We start from the raw sequence: 14,142 nt of genomic DNA on the forward strand, positions 1-14,142 counted from the left end.
CAAATCTTAAAAATAATCAACTTAAAGTAAAAAAAAAAAAATAAAAAAATAAAAAAAGCAAAAGTGATATAATGATAGTTTTAAAATAAGAGTGATGATATCTTACATTTATGGGACATTAAGTACTTTCCAAACATCATTCTAATATACATACATACTATACATACTGTATACATTATTTGGTTTACTAATCACTTCAGTCCTATGGGGCTGTCTGGAAAGTACTAACTGTTTACACTTCACACTGTGGGGTCCTGCATCCTCCTCACAATTGTTAGGCATCCACTGTTGCTGCCACTGAGTCAATCTACTCCGTCACTTTCACATGCACATGAGGTGATTAAAAATACCATGTCAGGTGCACCTTTGTCCTCAATTTTAATATATAGTAACATGAAACTACTCGGAAGATGGAATGAACTTTAGACTTGATCACAATTGAAGACAGAAGTAAATAACTGCATGGCATGAGAGAATTTTCTCAGACACCATTACACACACAGCACAGAATGACAGGGAACAAACATATACTTGAGACAAAAGAAAGAAGGCTGGTAGAATGAGGGAGCTCCTCCCAGAAGAGTAAGAATTCCAAAATGACAAACAGAGAGGTTGTAAGAAAGGAAATGGGCACAGATGATTTTAAGAATTTTCCAGAATGAGGAAAACAAAATTTCCAGAATAAAGAAACACAGTGAACCCCACAAAGAATAAGTAAAACATATCCATCCCTAGACAGACTGTAGTAAAAGTACAGAACACAAAATACAAATAGAAAGCTACCACAGAAAAAAGATAGCTTATCTATACAGAAACACTCAACTTACTTACTACAGATGATAAATGTCACAGTACTGAAAATCCTAAGGCATAAAAAAAGAAGCTAACCTATATCTCTAGGCCTAACACTATATTCAAAGTCCTGGTATGACACTGTAAGATAAGCACTAGACTGTTAACCTCAAGGCCATTGGCTCAAACCCACCAGATGCTCCTTGGAAACCCTATACAGGGTCACTGTGAGTCGGAACCAACTCAATGGCACTTAACAACAACAACACTATATCCATGTGAATGTAAGTAAATGAAGACATTGTAACTCACAAAGGTAGGATGCATAAACAGACCATCCTTAAAAAAGTTATTAATAAATATGTCAAAAAGGAATGAGCAGGTGCTACAGTAGTAGTAAACAATTTGCTATATTTAAAGAAATTGTTTTTCATAAGTCTCATCAAGCAGGTATAGATTCATACAAGCTTGCACAGAGTTTCCTAGGCTGACAAAAACCTTTGCAGAATCAGACAACCTCATCTTTCTTCCTTGGAGTGGCTGGTGAATTTGAATTACCAACCTTTTGGTTCCTAGTCCAGTACTATTCTACAGACCCATAGTGCTCCCTGAGAAAGATTGATTCACTTCCCCCATATCATAGTCTGTGAGAGGTGCAATAGATACTTCCAATTATAAGTGGTGTTGTTAAGCACTGTCGAGTGAGTTCCGACTCATAGTGACCTTGTATAGGTTTTCTGAGGACCTTGCAGGTCACAGTCATATGCTTATCCTATAGTGCCACACCAGGAGTGGCAGGGGGAGATTACCCAATAAATCAGGCAAGCACAGGCTTGCTTGTGCGTACTTAACCTATTTGTAGTGAACAAATTCATAGTTTTCTCCACAGCTTTGACCACATCCTATTTCATCTTCGATGTGTTGAAAGACATGGGAACCTGCTCACTACAGTTTAGTTGAGTATAAGTAAGACTGTGCTTCCCTTGCTTATTGGTTATTCCATTCCTGTAATTTTGAAAAGGGATTTTGATTCTGGAGGAGTAGATTGTAGCATTGGGAAGGAAACAGAAGTCATTCAAACCTACACTTTGATATAATGAAAAATGTGAAAATACTCCTTACAAATTAGTAAGTAGGCACAAGCAAACCACTGCTTGCCTTTCTTATTGGGTAACCCAATACTATTTCCAATAACATCTATTAAACCGACTGCCTCATTCACTTTTGCATTCCCAAGGCCAGAGACTGACGCGGGCAGAGGTGATCCGAATGAAAAGCAAGAGCTGAAGAGTTCGTGCAGGGAAGGGCCCTGCTGACAGTAACTTGCTATTAAATACCAACACTTAACAGGCAACCTCAGGGCTGCATTTGATGTCCTTGATCTCCAGGGACCTGTGCCAGTTGTAAAGAGGTCAAATCTCAGAGGAGCACAGGCTGTACCTTAAGAAAATTTAGAGATCATTTAGATCAACTTGCTCAGAAACTGAGGTGACCGAGAAGTGAACTAGCATGCACACTTAGATAAACAATGAGTTTTTTACTCAAATGTAATGCTATGCCAATATACCAATACTCTATACTTTAATCACACAGAAGGGAACATTCTAAATGATGGGAGTGATGAAAATGTGGTGGGGATGATAAAGATGAAGAGGATGGTGGTGGGGATAGATAACAGCTAATATTTCTTGAGCACTAAATTCAGGAGCACTCATGGCACTGTAGGATAAGCACTGGAATGCTAACCACAAGGTTGGTGGTTCAAGCCCACAAACTGCTCTGAGGGAGAATGATCAGACAGTGGATACCAGTTCAAGCACTCTCATTGCTGAGATCCGTGCTTCATCATTTCCTATGCTGAGGACTCAAATGTGAGGGGTCAAAAGAGTGAGTGCTGAGTGCAATATGGTAATGCTTTCTGAACAGATTCAGGGGAATAAAATTCAATACTCCAGTGCATATAAAGTTTATGTGTGAGAAAATTTTCATCTCAAATGCTGTGTGATAATAAGCCTGTTTCTTCCAAGTATAAATACCATATAGTATGCAAACAAGCAAAGCTATTACACAAATATTACATCTAGACAATGAGGCCTGGTGGTTAAGCATTAGACTGCTAACCAGAAGGTCAGCATTTCAAGCCCGCGTGGGAGAAAGGTGAGGCTGCCTGCTCCCCTAAAGTCTCGATATGAGTCAGAGTTGGCTTGCTGACAGTGGACGATAGATACACAGACAGACACACACATATATGCACAAACACAACTGTCCAGCAGACTGTTGTTGTTGTTCTGTGCCACGGAGTCGGTTCCGACTCATAGCAACCCTGCACAGGGTTTCCGAGGCTGTAAATCTTTATGGCAGCAGAACACCTCATCTTTCTATTGATTTAGCATCCCAATTCGTAACCACTATACTACCAGAGCTCTTTAGCAGACTTTAGATTCTTATATTAAGTTACTTAGGAATAAATGAAATCAATGTTTTATAAAAAGTTGGATTTCTATGAGAAACACTGAAAATCAGAGCTCAAAAAAGAGCACACAGACACAGTATGAAAACAACTTACAGATACAGAATACCAAAAATCAAACCAAGAAAATAATTACTGTTGCTGTTCAGCGCGGTCGAGTCAGTTTTGATGCATAGCAACCCTGTATAGAGTTTTTCAAAGAGTTCATAGAGACAGGTTAATCTAATAGCTTTGCTTCATTGGAAATGAACTACAGCATTTTAAAGAGGCAATACCTGATTGGCAGATATCCCACAGGTGAAATCAGTTTGCAGAATTCTTTGGTTGCCTTCAGTTTTTGAAAAATCAAATCCATTTACCCAAGTCCAAAAGTTTCAAAATCATATCTCACTTTTTTTTTTCCTGGGGTCCTAGTGTGTATAAGTTAACTTGGTAACAAAACAAACAAAACTCCCTAAGCTCACTGCTAACTACAAGGTAGCTTCAAACCCACCAGCCCCACTCAGAGAATCGCTATGAGTTGGAACAGTCACGAGGGTACTTAAAAAGACTAACAGGTTTTTTTCTGCTTTTCTTTAAAAAAAAAAAAATCATTCCATTATTTCTGCAGATTAGCATGGATCTCGAACTTAGTTTTTGCTGTTGCATAGGCTTACCAGTAGAATTATACTAGGTATAATTACCTGTAGAATTATACATAGGCTTTCCAGTTAGAATTACACTAGGCTTGCCAGTTTGCAATGGTTCTCACCATATTTTACTCATTTACTTATCAGTCAGCCAATCCCTTCCCCATAATCAATTGAGCTTATAATCCCAGCTGCATGGCCAAAGAAAATACAATAGTTAAAGTAATTGAAATCAGATGGAATTACAAAATTAAGTTTCATTAGAGAGGTTCACTGGGGCCCCAATGGCATACTGGGTTATGCGATGGGCTGTTAACTATAGAGTAGGCGGTTTTAATTCACCAGGTCACTCAGGAGAAAGATGAGACTTTCTGCTCCTGTAGAGATTTATACCAAAAGAAACCCCACAAAAGGTTGCTGTCAGTTGGAACCAACTCAATGACACACAACAACAGAGAAGTTCATTTGTCCATTCGTTCATTCATTCAGCAAATAACTGTTGAGTATCTGGTAACAGCCTGATGCTCCCTTTAAAATATACTTGGGAATTTTTTCATGGAAGCAACATGCATCCATAGAGCTGGAAAAGTGTATAAGGCGTGTGTAGGAAGGATAGTTGATAAGAAAACAATGGTGAGCTTTATGAAATGTAATGAGGAATTCTAAAGAATGCTAACAATTTCAGTGGCAATAAAGTGCCATTGAGTCGGTTCCAGTTCATAGCGACCCTGTATAGGGTTTCTGAGGAGCAGCTGGTTCAAGCTAACGAGCCACTCCACAGAATTCCTATCGAAGGTCACTATGACTGGGAACTGACTCACAGGCACTTATCAACAACAACAAAGAAGGCTAATAATTTCAACGGTAACAAAGAATGGAGAGTTTAAAGAAGGAAGGGAGTGGTCAACAGTGTAAACTGAGGAGAAGTAAAGTCAAAATTAGAGGAGAAATTATATTCTACTGGGTACATAGCAAGTCTTTAGTTGCTTTTAAAGGAGTATTTAGTATAGAGAGATAAAGTCAGATTGAGTATTGAGAAAGTGAGAATACCAGGCATTAAATAAAAATAGTCAAGGTCCTGTGTAGGGAAATGGTAGTAAGGGGAGTACAGAAGATGGAGATGGATTAATTGTTTTGTAAGTTATGGGAGAACTGAATGTGCGTTAGACAGAAAAGGCCAGTGAGGAAGATCAGTTAAGTGAAAAAGAGAGTCTTGTCACCAGACCACTCAAGCAAATAACCATGTGCTAGAAATAATTAAAGTAGATGAAGGGTCATTAAATTATTCTGATAGCAGACTAAAATTTAGCAACTTTTCCATAAACCATATCCCATGGTCACTTCTTGGAACACACCATAGAAAGTTGCTCTCACTACAGACGTGTCTTTTTAATTGACTTTGAAATTCAGTGACAATAAACTACTCAAGAAAATCTATTCATTCTCAGTTACTTATGTGTATTCCTCACTTTTTAGTATTTTACTTGTGACCTCTATCAGAGATAGTAGTTAATATTCCTGGTCTTTGGGTCATGTTGGAAATAACATTAATTCCTATAGGGACATTTCATCTTGAACCAATGAAGCTAGGTGTCCTTGTTCCCTAGAATCTTCTATTCTTTTAAAAATGGAGGGGAAGAGGGCCTCTCTTCATGGCACAAAATGCATGCACTTTCATAAAAGCTCTTTCCATAGTTCCAAAACCATTTTTTATAGAATTATGGAATCTAGAATTTTCTTGCTGGAGTCCTGGTGTGGCGCTGTAGACTGCAAAGCCATTTGAAATGCAAGGTTGGCAGTTCAAGCTCACCAGCTGCTCCTCGGAAACCGTATACAGGGTCACTATGGGTCGGAATGGACTCAACAACACTATAACAACAACAATAAAAACAACAGAGTTAGTTTAGACCATCCCCTTGGGTTTCCAGCAAATAGAACAGGCCCAGAGACGTTAAGGGACTGGGTCAAACCAAGCATTGCTGTTTGGTTCCAGAGCTGAGCCCAGAGTAGAAATCCCTGACCCTCCAAGCCGGGTGGGCATTCCACTACCTCTCAACATCTCACAACATTTTTTTCTGGTCACTTGAGGGCCCAGAATGTATGATCTCTCCAGAATGATGAACCCATAGGAATGCCGAGAAATGTCTTGGGGAGCCAGTAGACAGAAGGTGTAGCAGGGACTCCTGAAAATGCTGGCAATAGAGAAAGGGCCAAAGACCATACTCCAAGGTATGCTAAAGTCCCCCAGGTTGCCACATTTAGAATCAAATGCGCCTGATCCTTAAAAACTGCCACTCCCCATTCAGTGCCACCAGTGAGAAATGGGTGCTCCTGAATCAGGAAACCTACCAAAGGTTTACATTGCACCTTAGCCTCAACAGCCAAGAATCCCAGAGTGCAACAAGCTGGAGCTCATGTGTAACCTCCAGACTCAGGAGCAATATGATTTTAACCTGGAATTATAAGTGAGGTGTCAGCCTAACACAAAGGTACCTACGACATAGGCCAAGCAAGAAGGTATAGGTCAACTAAATGTTCCAACTTAAAGTAGAAAAAGGTATTACACTGTTTTCTCTTAAAGTTTTTCCTCCTTTTTTGAGTTATATGTTTTGCTATATTGTTAAAAGTTTGGTTCTGAATAAATATTTATATGTTGTATTGCTAAAAAAAAAAAAAAATCAAGGGAAAGAAAGATTAAAGCACTAAGGAAATGTTCATGCAGTTTATATACTAAGAGAGTTTTCATTGTATCATTTTGTGGATCAACATCAAACATGATATTTCTTTTAACTTTACCATTTGAAAAATACCAAGTATGTACATGCTCATTAGATACAGATCACTAGAATTTGGTAAAGAAAAAAAAGAAAGCTGAGTACATCTAGCTCTGAATTTTCATGGTGTAGTGCTGTAGGATAAGCATTGGACTATTAACCACAAGGTGGTGGTGGTAGTGGTGGTGGTGTGCCGTGGAGTCAGTTTCAACTCATAGTGACCCTGTATAGGGTTTCCAAGGCTGTAAAAGCTTTATGGGTACAGAAAGCCTCATATTAACCCTGCGGAACAACTGATAGTTTCAAACTGCTGACTGTGAGATTGGCAGCCCACCTCTGACCACTAGACTACCAGAGCTCCCCTAACCACTAGGTATGCAATTTGAATCCGCCAGCCACTCCTCAGAATACATAAAGGGTCACTGTGGGTTGGAACTAATTCAACCACACTAAACAACAAATACGGCCTAAGTAAAAAAATGTACCAGTATCGCTTTCATTTCTGTAGCTATTAAATATTAAGAATGAAAATTAAACCTGCCATCTAATTGGGGCTTGATAATAAATTATACAAAACTCCCTAAACTATTTTTTCATAGTACTTTTAGTCAAAATGCTTAAATGTAATAATAATTGATAACTGTCATGCATTGCATAAAACGTTTTATGCAAAATCAACTAGATTATTTTCTTCCATAGCATATGGAAAGAGATCCCAAGTGCTTACTTCTTGAGGTCTTGGCTTGTTGCTGTTGTGATGTGACATTGAGTTGGTACCGACTCAGTGCAAAACCTTAGTTAACTAGTATATTTGTAGTCACTTTAATACTTGCCTCTACTACTCTAAGAAGCTCTGGTAGCATAGTGGTTAAGAATTGGGCCGCGAACCACAAGTCAGCAGTTTGAAACTACCGGCTGTTCTGTGGGTGAAAGATGAGGCGTTCTGCTCCCGTAAAGATTTACAACCTCGGAAACCCTGTACAGGGTCGCTATGAGTCGGAACCAACTCGATGACACATAACCACCACCTACTACTCTAGCCTTCAAGTTCATGCACAGAGAATCTGCAAGAGTGCATTACCTACATCTCCACTTCCTCTGTCATAGCCAGCAATGACAAGGATCATCTAGAGGGGAACCTTGGAAAGGCTTCATTGTCTTCTGATCATTGTTTTCTATCATAATCAGATTAAGGGATTTCAAATTTCTCAGTCAACCACTTTCCTGTAATTCTGAGTAAAACTGTATAAATTAGTGTAACAGAAACTTCCCTCTCCTTTGGAGTTTTTAATAGAGATTGCAGTTAAGGACCATAAAGCTGAAAATGTTCCTATAACGACAACAATGATTTATTATAGAAATCATTCTGCAACCAATATAAACTGATTTCAAGTCTAACTGTAATTAAAAAAAAAAAAAAAAGATTATCATCAAGGTCTATGTCCAATATTGCAATAAACACAAAATAATTTACCCATTTTGCTAAAAGCTCAAAATTTAAGACAGGATCAAAAGTTGAGTCCCATGTGGTCAACTTACCCCTGCAGGGCTTTTTCGCCAAACCAGTCACCTTTTCCCAAAGTTCGAAGAAAAACTGGGTCTTCACTTGGTGAGTCTTCCCGAGTGACATTTACCTACAAAGTGAAACAATGAAAGTCTAAACTACTGTATTCCCTGGGTGATCAAGTGAACACTAATTGAGACTATTGATTCTATTTCTTAAACAAACAAACTTATTTTATGAGGAAAACAAACCTAAATTACCCATGAAAGGGCCAAAGATTAATATGACAGATTTTCATGTAAATCACGAAATTTTGTTAAAAGTCCCTAATTTTTTTTCAATAAACAACAAAAAAATATATTAGGAAATTTGAATTTCACTTACTCCTACCTCCTATGTGTCAACCACTACAAAGAGCTAAGTGGCCACTCCTCCAATCTTGCTTATCCATTTACAAACGTGTGTCTCTAGAATACATGAATAGCATGATACCATCTCTGTTATTCTTCAAGTTATTTTGTTTTTTCTTTTCACATTGTTTAAATGATCTGTTCCATATTTATTAGTACAAATCTGTTCCATGTTTATTAGTTCAACCATTTTGATGTTTCAGTGTCTTACGTTATTATATAAATATATATATCAGTTTCATTGCTGACTGATATTTTTATGTCCAATTATTTGTTATTAAAATGCTGCAATGATTTTTCCCACATCTAATCATATACCAGTTGCCCTCCAGCTGACTATAACTCATGGTGACCCTAAGTGTGTCACAGAAGAACTGTGCTCCACAGGGTCTCAAGAGCTGCTTTTCCTGCTCTTTCTTGCAGCGCACCCCTGGGTGGACCAGTTAACAATGGAGGGCATTAATGATTTGGACGGCCCAGGGAATCTTCACCACATATACACTCCAGTTTTTCTAGGATTATGTTTGTCTCTTTCTCTCAGTGAGCCCAGCCTTTATTCAAAGATTAAACTTCGTCCTTGAAAACCTTTCCTGACTACAGACCTCATGATCCACATGTTCCATTCAGCAGAATTTCTCTTTTTTAAAGATAAAAATTACATGTCTTTTCTATCATAATAGATAGTATGCTCTTCAGAGAAAGCAATGCTTGTTTGACATTCTCTAACATTTATAAAAAGCACTCACTAAAACTTATAACGTGCTGTGGGTTAATGAGCTGGACTGCAAAGTCGGTTTTATCCACAAGGTTTTATCCACTTGAATGATGACAAGTTACTGGTTCAAGTTCACCAGTCACTCGTCAGAAACTCTACTTAGGGTGGCTATGGGTCAGAACCTACTCGACAGTACTTAGCAACAACAATACTCAATGGAGAGCCATAAATTGTTTCACAAGCAAGATACCCAGCTACCTGCCAAAATCCTGCCCTGTGTGCTACTCCAAGGAAAGCAAGTGACAAGATTTGGTTTTGCTATTGCATATTGCATTACAGTAGACATTAATGCAGTATATTGTATCTTTGTGTTAATTCATTTCCCCCTCAAGTTCCACTAATATTCATAACACTGCCTATGTTCCTGCCAGAAAGGTTAAATCATTAAAATTCACTTATCTGGAAAAGGTAATGAAGTAGAAAAACTAATTTCTTGAGACAATGGCAGACATTTAAACACATTTAAAATTGTTATGTTTCACATGTTTGAATCTAGAGACTGATGTCAAAGACCAAGAGTTTTCTAAGTATTCAGGTCTGTGCAAGAAGGCAATTCAATTATTATTCTCTAGTGATCCATCTGATTGCTCCCAACAGTGTTTCAAAGCCATGGAAATGCAGTTTTCACACTCCTATTTAGTACTGTGCTATATCATAGGGATGCTGATTTGAATGCCTACAAGTATTTTGCAGATGTGGATAGAAATGCACTAACCCAGTAACTCTCAGAAATGTGGGTAGGAAACTTATTTTCAATACAGGTTAAGCCTGTTGACTGTAACTCATAGTGACCCCTGTGTGTCAGAGTATAACTGTGCTCCATATAATTCCATTGCTTACGTTTCCATAGGTCTTTCTTCTAAGGCATCTCTGGGTGGGCATGAACCATCACATTTACCATCAGAAGCCCCAAACATTAACTGTTTGTATCACCTAGCTGGACCCTTATTCTCAAGGCTGTCATTCAGCAGGTCTCTGATGTCTGCATGTCAATAGATTAATGTAAATGATGCTAAGGCAAATGCCTTATGTACTAAGGTTTGTCATGTATCATAACATTGCAGAATCTCAGTGCCCTCTATACAATGAGGAATTCTGACAAAATTATTTCTGTTTTTCCAACTAGCTGCTAGACAAATCACAGACTATGGTGTTAAATATGTTTATCACATTAATCCAAAATTGGATATGTATATACATTTCATAACTTGTACATTTTCTATTTGGTGAGCAAAATATAGTAAAAATTCTGAATAGCAGATTTATGTAAGTTGTTTGAAAAATATCTGTGGATTTTAAAGTGCTATTTTAAAAGATGTTGCTGAAATGCAATAACAGAGACATAAAAAGTGAACCATTTAAAGAATAAACTATTATGTTTATGTGATAAATGTGAAGAAAAGCCTATCTGAATAATCCAAAAGATAAGCAGTTCAATCACCAAGCATAAATGCTTTTCTTTACAGTTGTTAGAGTTGTAATCTCCAAATTTTTTATTTAATTCTTGTTCTAAATATACACACACACCATTTATAAACATTTACATCTTTAATCCTGAAAAAATTTAGAGCAAAGAAATTTAAATCTACAGAGACAGCTCTCTAACAGTTGTTGTTGTTAAGCGCCTTCGAATTGGCTCCAACTCATAGCAAACCTGTATGGGGTTTCCAAGAAGAAACAGGTGGGTTTGAACTACCAACTTAGAGGTTCAAACCGACCTTGTGATCAAGTGCTTCACACTTACACTAAAGTACTTTCTGACCCAAGTTGTTGCAAGGTGTTGACCAGTCAGCTGGGATTCCTAGTGACACTACGTACAACAGAAGAAAACACTGCTGGGTCATGTGCCATCCACACAATTGTTGCCATGTTTGAACTCATGGTTGTATGAGTTGCAGCTCACTGTGTTAATCCACCTTGTTGAGGGTCTTCCTCTTTTTAACTGACCCTGTACTTTACCAAGCATGATGTCCTTCTCCAAGGACTGATCTGTTCTGATAACATGTCTAAAATACATAAGATGAATTTTCACTATCTTTGCTTTCAAGGAGCATTCTATTGCTTTCAAGACAGATTTGTTCTTTCTTCTCGCAGTCTATGGTACAGCTCATCTTCTTTTGCAAATAATATAATACAAATGCATTGAGTCTTTGGTTTTCCTTAGTCATTCCAAGTTCAGCTTTCACATGCATATGAGGCAATGGAAAATATGGTTTTGATGAGGCACAACTTAATGTTCAAAGTGAGTTCTTTGTTTCTCAGCAATTTAAAGCGTAACCCATAATGCTATGGAAAAGAACTAGCTACTGAGACTTACAGAGACTATTTAGTCTGTTTGTGCCTGTGAGCCTCCTCTGCAGGATGAACTAGTTATTCGATAGGGAGGGATTTGTGTGTTGTGTTGTGTATGTGGATGAATTAGCTCATCTATGAAAAGCATCCATTTTAATAGTAAAAAGTATTGGTTACTTTCTCATATTGATTTTCATTTTTCTTGAATTTCTGTAAATTACCATTTCAGAATTCTACACATCTGATAATGAAATGATCATTGCATATCTAATACTGCTGCTATTTTATTACTTCCATAAAAATGGTTTTTAGAGCATTGACTACTTGTGCTTCCAGGTGTGTAAGAGAGAGTATGTGTGATTGAATATTCTTTCTACTTGTTTGTATTTTAATTTTCTATAAATAGTATGTTGATGTTTTTCTTCTTCTTAGGTCCTGTCAAGTCAGTTCTTACTCACAGTGACGACACACAGAGTTTCCAAGGAGCAGCTGGTGGCTTGGATCTGCCTTGCTCTTATCATTTAATTTTTTTAACTGTTTGAAAAAACACAACTATATCACCTTTTAAATTTAAGAATCAAAGTAGAAATTAGATTTTTTTAAAAAACCATTCCTTTCTTACTTTAGTCACTTTTTTTTTTTTAGGGTTTTTATTGTGGATTGAGTAAAAGTTTACAAGGCAGATCATGAGTTTTACATTCAACAAATCATATACACCTTGTTTCATTACAATGATTATAATCCCCCTTCATGTACCATCACTTAACAATGTTTCTCTCTATTCACTTTAGTTTTTTTTTTTTTTTTTTACACTCAAACATATACAATAATTTACACCACCAAAGGGTACATTCTGCAAGTAGGCCTCACGATCACTGTTTCTTAGTCCCTCCCTTCCCATGAATCTAGAGTCCTCAGCTGCTCCCCTCTCTCCATGTCCCCATCTCTGCCTCCATCTCTGGTGTCGCTGCTTCTCTGGATAAGGTCTCACATTCTGCTTGTGTTCTTCTCCCTTGATGGTCTGGATTGCAAGATTCACTACTCCCCTGTTTTTGTTACAAAAGTTCCACCTTTACAACTGTGAGAGTCCCAATTTGTCATGATAACAATGACTCATTAGATAACAATGAATCATAAGAATCTTACTCCTATCTCTCTCTCTCTTTTTTTTAATGTTATTGTGAATTGTGTGATAATCTACACGGGAGAACATCAGCTTTACATTCATTCCATCATCCATCATTTAGTTGGCATAGTTATCATCCTGTCCATGCATCCTCACCCATCCAAGGGGTGTACCCTGTAAACCTGCACCCCCCTCCCACCACAGTCCTCACCCCCTTTCCATCTCCTGATCCCAAGCCCCCAGCCCCACCATCTCTTGACATTGTCTTCTCTGCCTCCATCCCAGGCCTCACTGCCTCTCTGGGTAGGATTCCGCTCTTCGCTCTTCTCCATTGATGGTCCCAGGGTCCTCCGCTCCTAGACTGATAGATTAACCACTCCCCTCTTTGTTACAAAATGTCTATCTTTAGATTTCCAACCCTCACAATCAGTCCTGATAACAATTATTCACCACTGCATCACAAGAGACTATAAGAAACTAAGTTATATGGAACTAAATAGTATTTAATGGTTAGGCTTTTTTATTACACTTTTAAAAAAATAGTAACCTATAAGGAGCTCGGACTGTGAACCTTAAGGTCAGTGGTTCGAAACTACCAGCCGCTCCGCGGGAGAAAGATGAGGCTTTCTACTCCCGTAAAGATTTACACCCTCGGAAACCCTGTACAGGGTCACTATGGGTCGGAACCGACTCGACGGCACTTAACAACAACAACAACATAAGGAGCTCTGGTAGCGTTGTGGTTACGAATCGGGCTGCTAACCTCAAGGTTGGCATGTCAAAACTACCAGCTGGTTGCACAGGAGAAAGATGAGGCTTTCTGCTCCTGTAAAGATTTACAGCCTCAGAAACCCTGTGCAGGGTCACTATGACTTGGAATGGACTCCATGGTACTTAACAAGAACAACAAGATACAAGTTATAAAGAAGAGACTTTAGAAAAATAAAAATGTATAGCATATGAATTATTAATAGGACTCTGAAATATTATCAACCAATCTTGTTCAATTTTAGTTCAACTCATTTAGGGAGAGAAAAAGTTTGGTCTTGATACAGCACAATATCAGACACATAATGTTCAGTTTTGTTTTGTTTTAATTTGTTATCATGAATTGAATGAAGGTTTACAGAGCAGATCATCAGCTTTAATATAACAAATGATGTACTTTGGTTCATTTCAAGGACTGCAATCGCCTCCAAGCACCATCAACTATCCTAATCCCTCCTTGATTCTTGTTTGCATTCAAACTTCTGCAAACTTCCTTACAATCTTCTGAATTTTGTCCTTCGGCTGTCCTTTTGATCTTGAATAGTTGACCATTCCATTGTGTGCATAACTCAGGAGTGTTGAGTTGTTTTTGTTAAGTGCCA

At 38.0% G+C, this 14,142-nt stretch overlaps 1 protein-coding gene across 2 annotated transcripts in view; it reads right to left on the bottom strand.

Annotated features, from left to right (window-relative positions):
- The window catches only part of PRKG1 (protein kinase, cGMP-dependent, type I), a 1,720,113-nt gene that overhangs the window by 288,982 nt on the left and 1,416,989 nt on the right, over nucleotides 1-14,142 (bottom strand). For both annotated transcript variants that reach the window (XM_006831109.1, XM_006831110.1), the window contains exon 7: nucleotides 8,205-8,299. In XM_006831109.1, the coding sequence (XP_006831172.1) occupies nucleotides 8,205-8,299 (95 nt within the window). The remainder of the gene's footprint in view (nucleotides 1-8,204; nucleotides 8,300-14,142) is intronic.

The sequence above is a fragment of the Chrysochloris asiatica genome, unplaced genomic scaffold, assembly GCF_000296735.1.
Source record: "Chrysochloris asiatica unplaced genomic scaffold, ChrAsi1.0 scaffold00003, whole genome shotgun sequence".
Classification (NCBI taxonomy): domain Eukaryota; kingdom Metazoa; phylum Chordata; class Mammalia; order Afrosoricida; family Chrysochloridae; genus Chrysochloris; species Chrysochloris asiatica.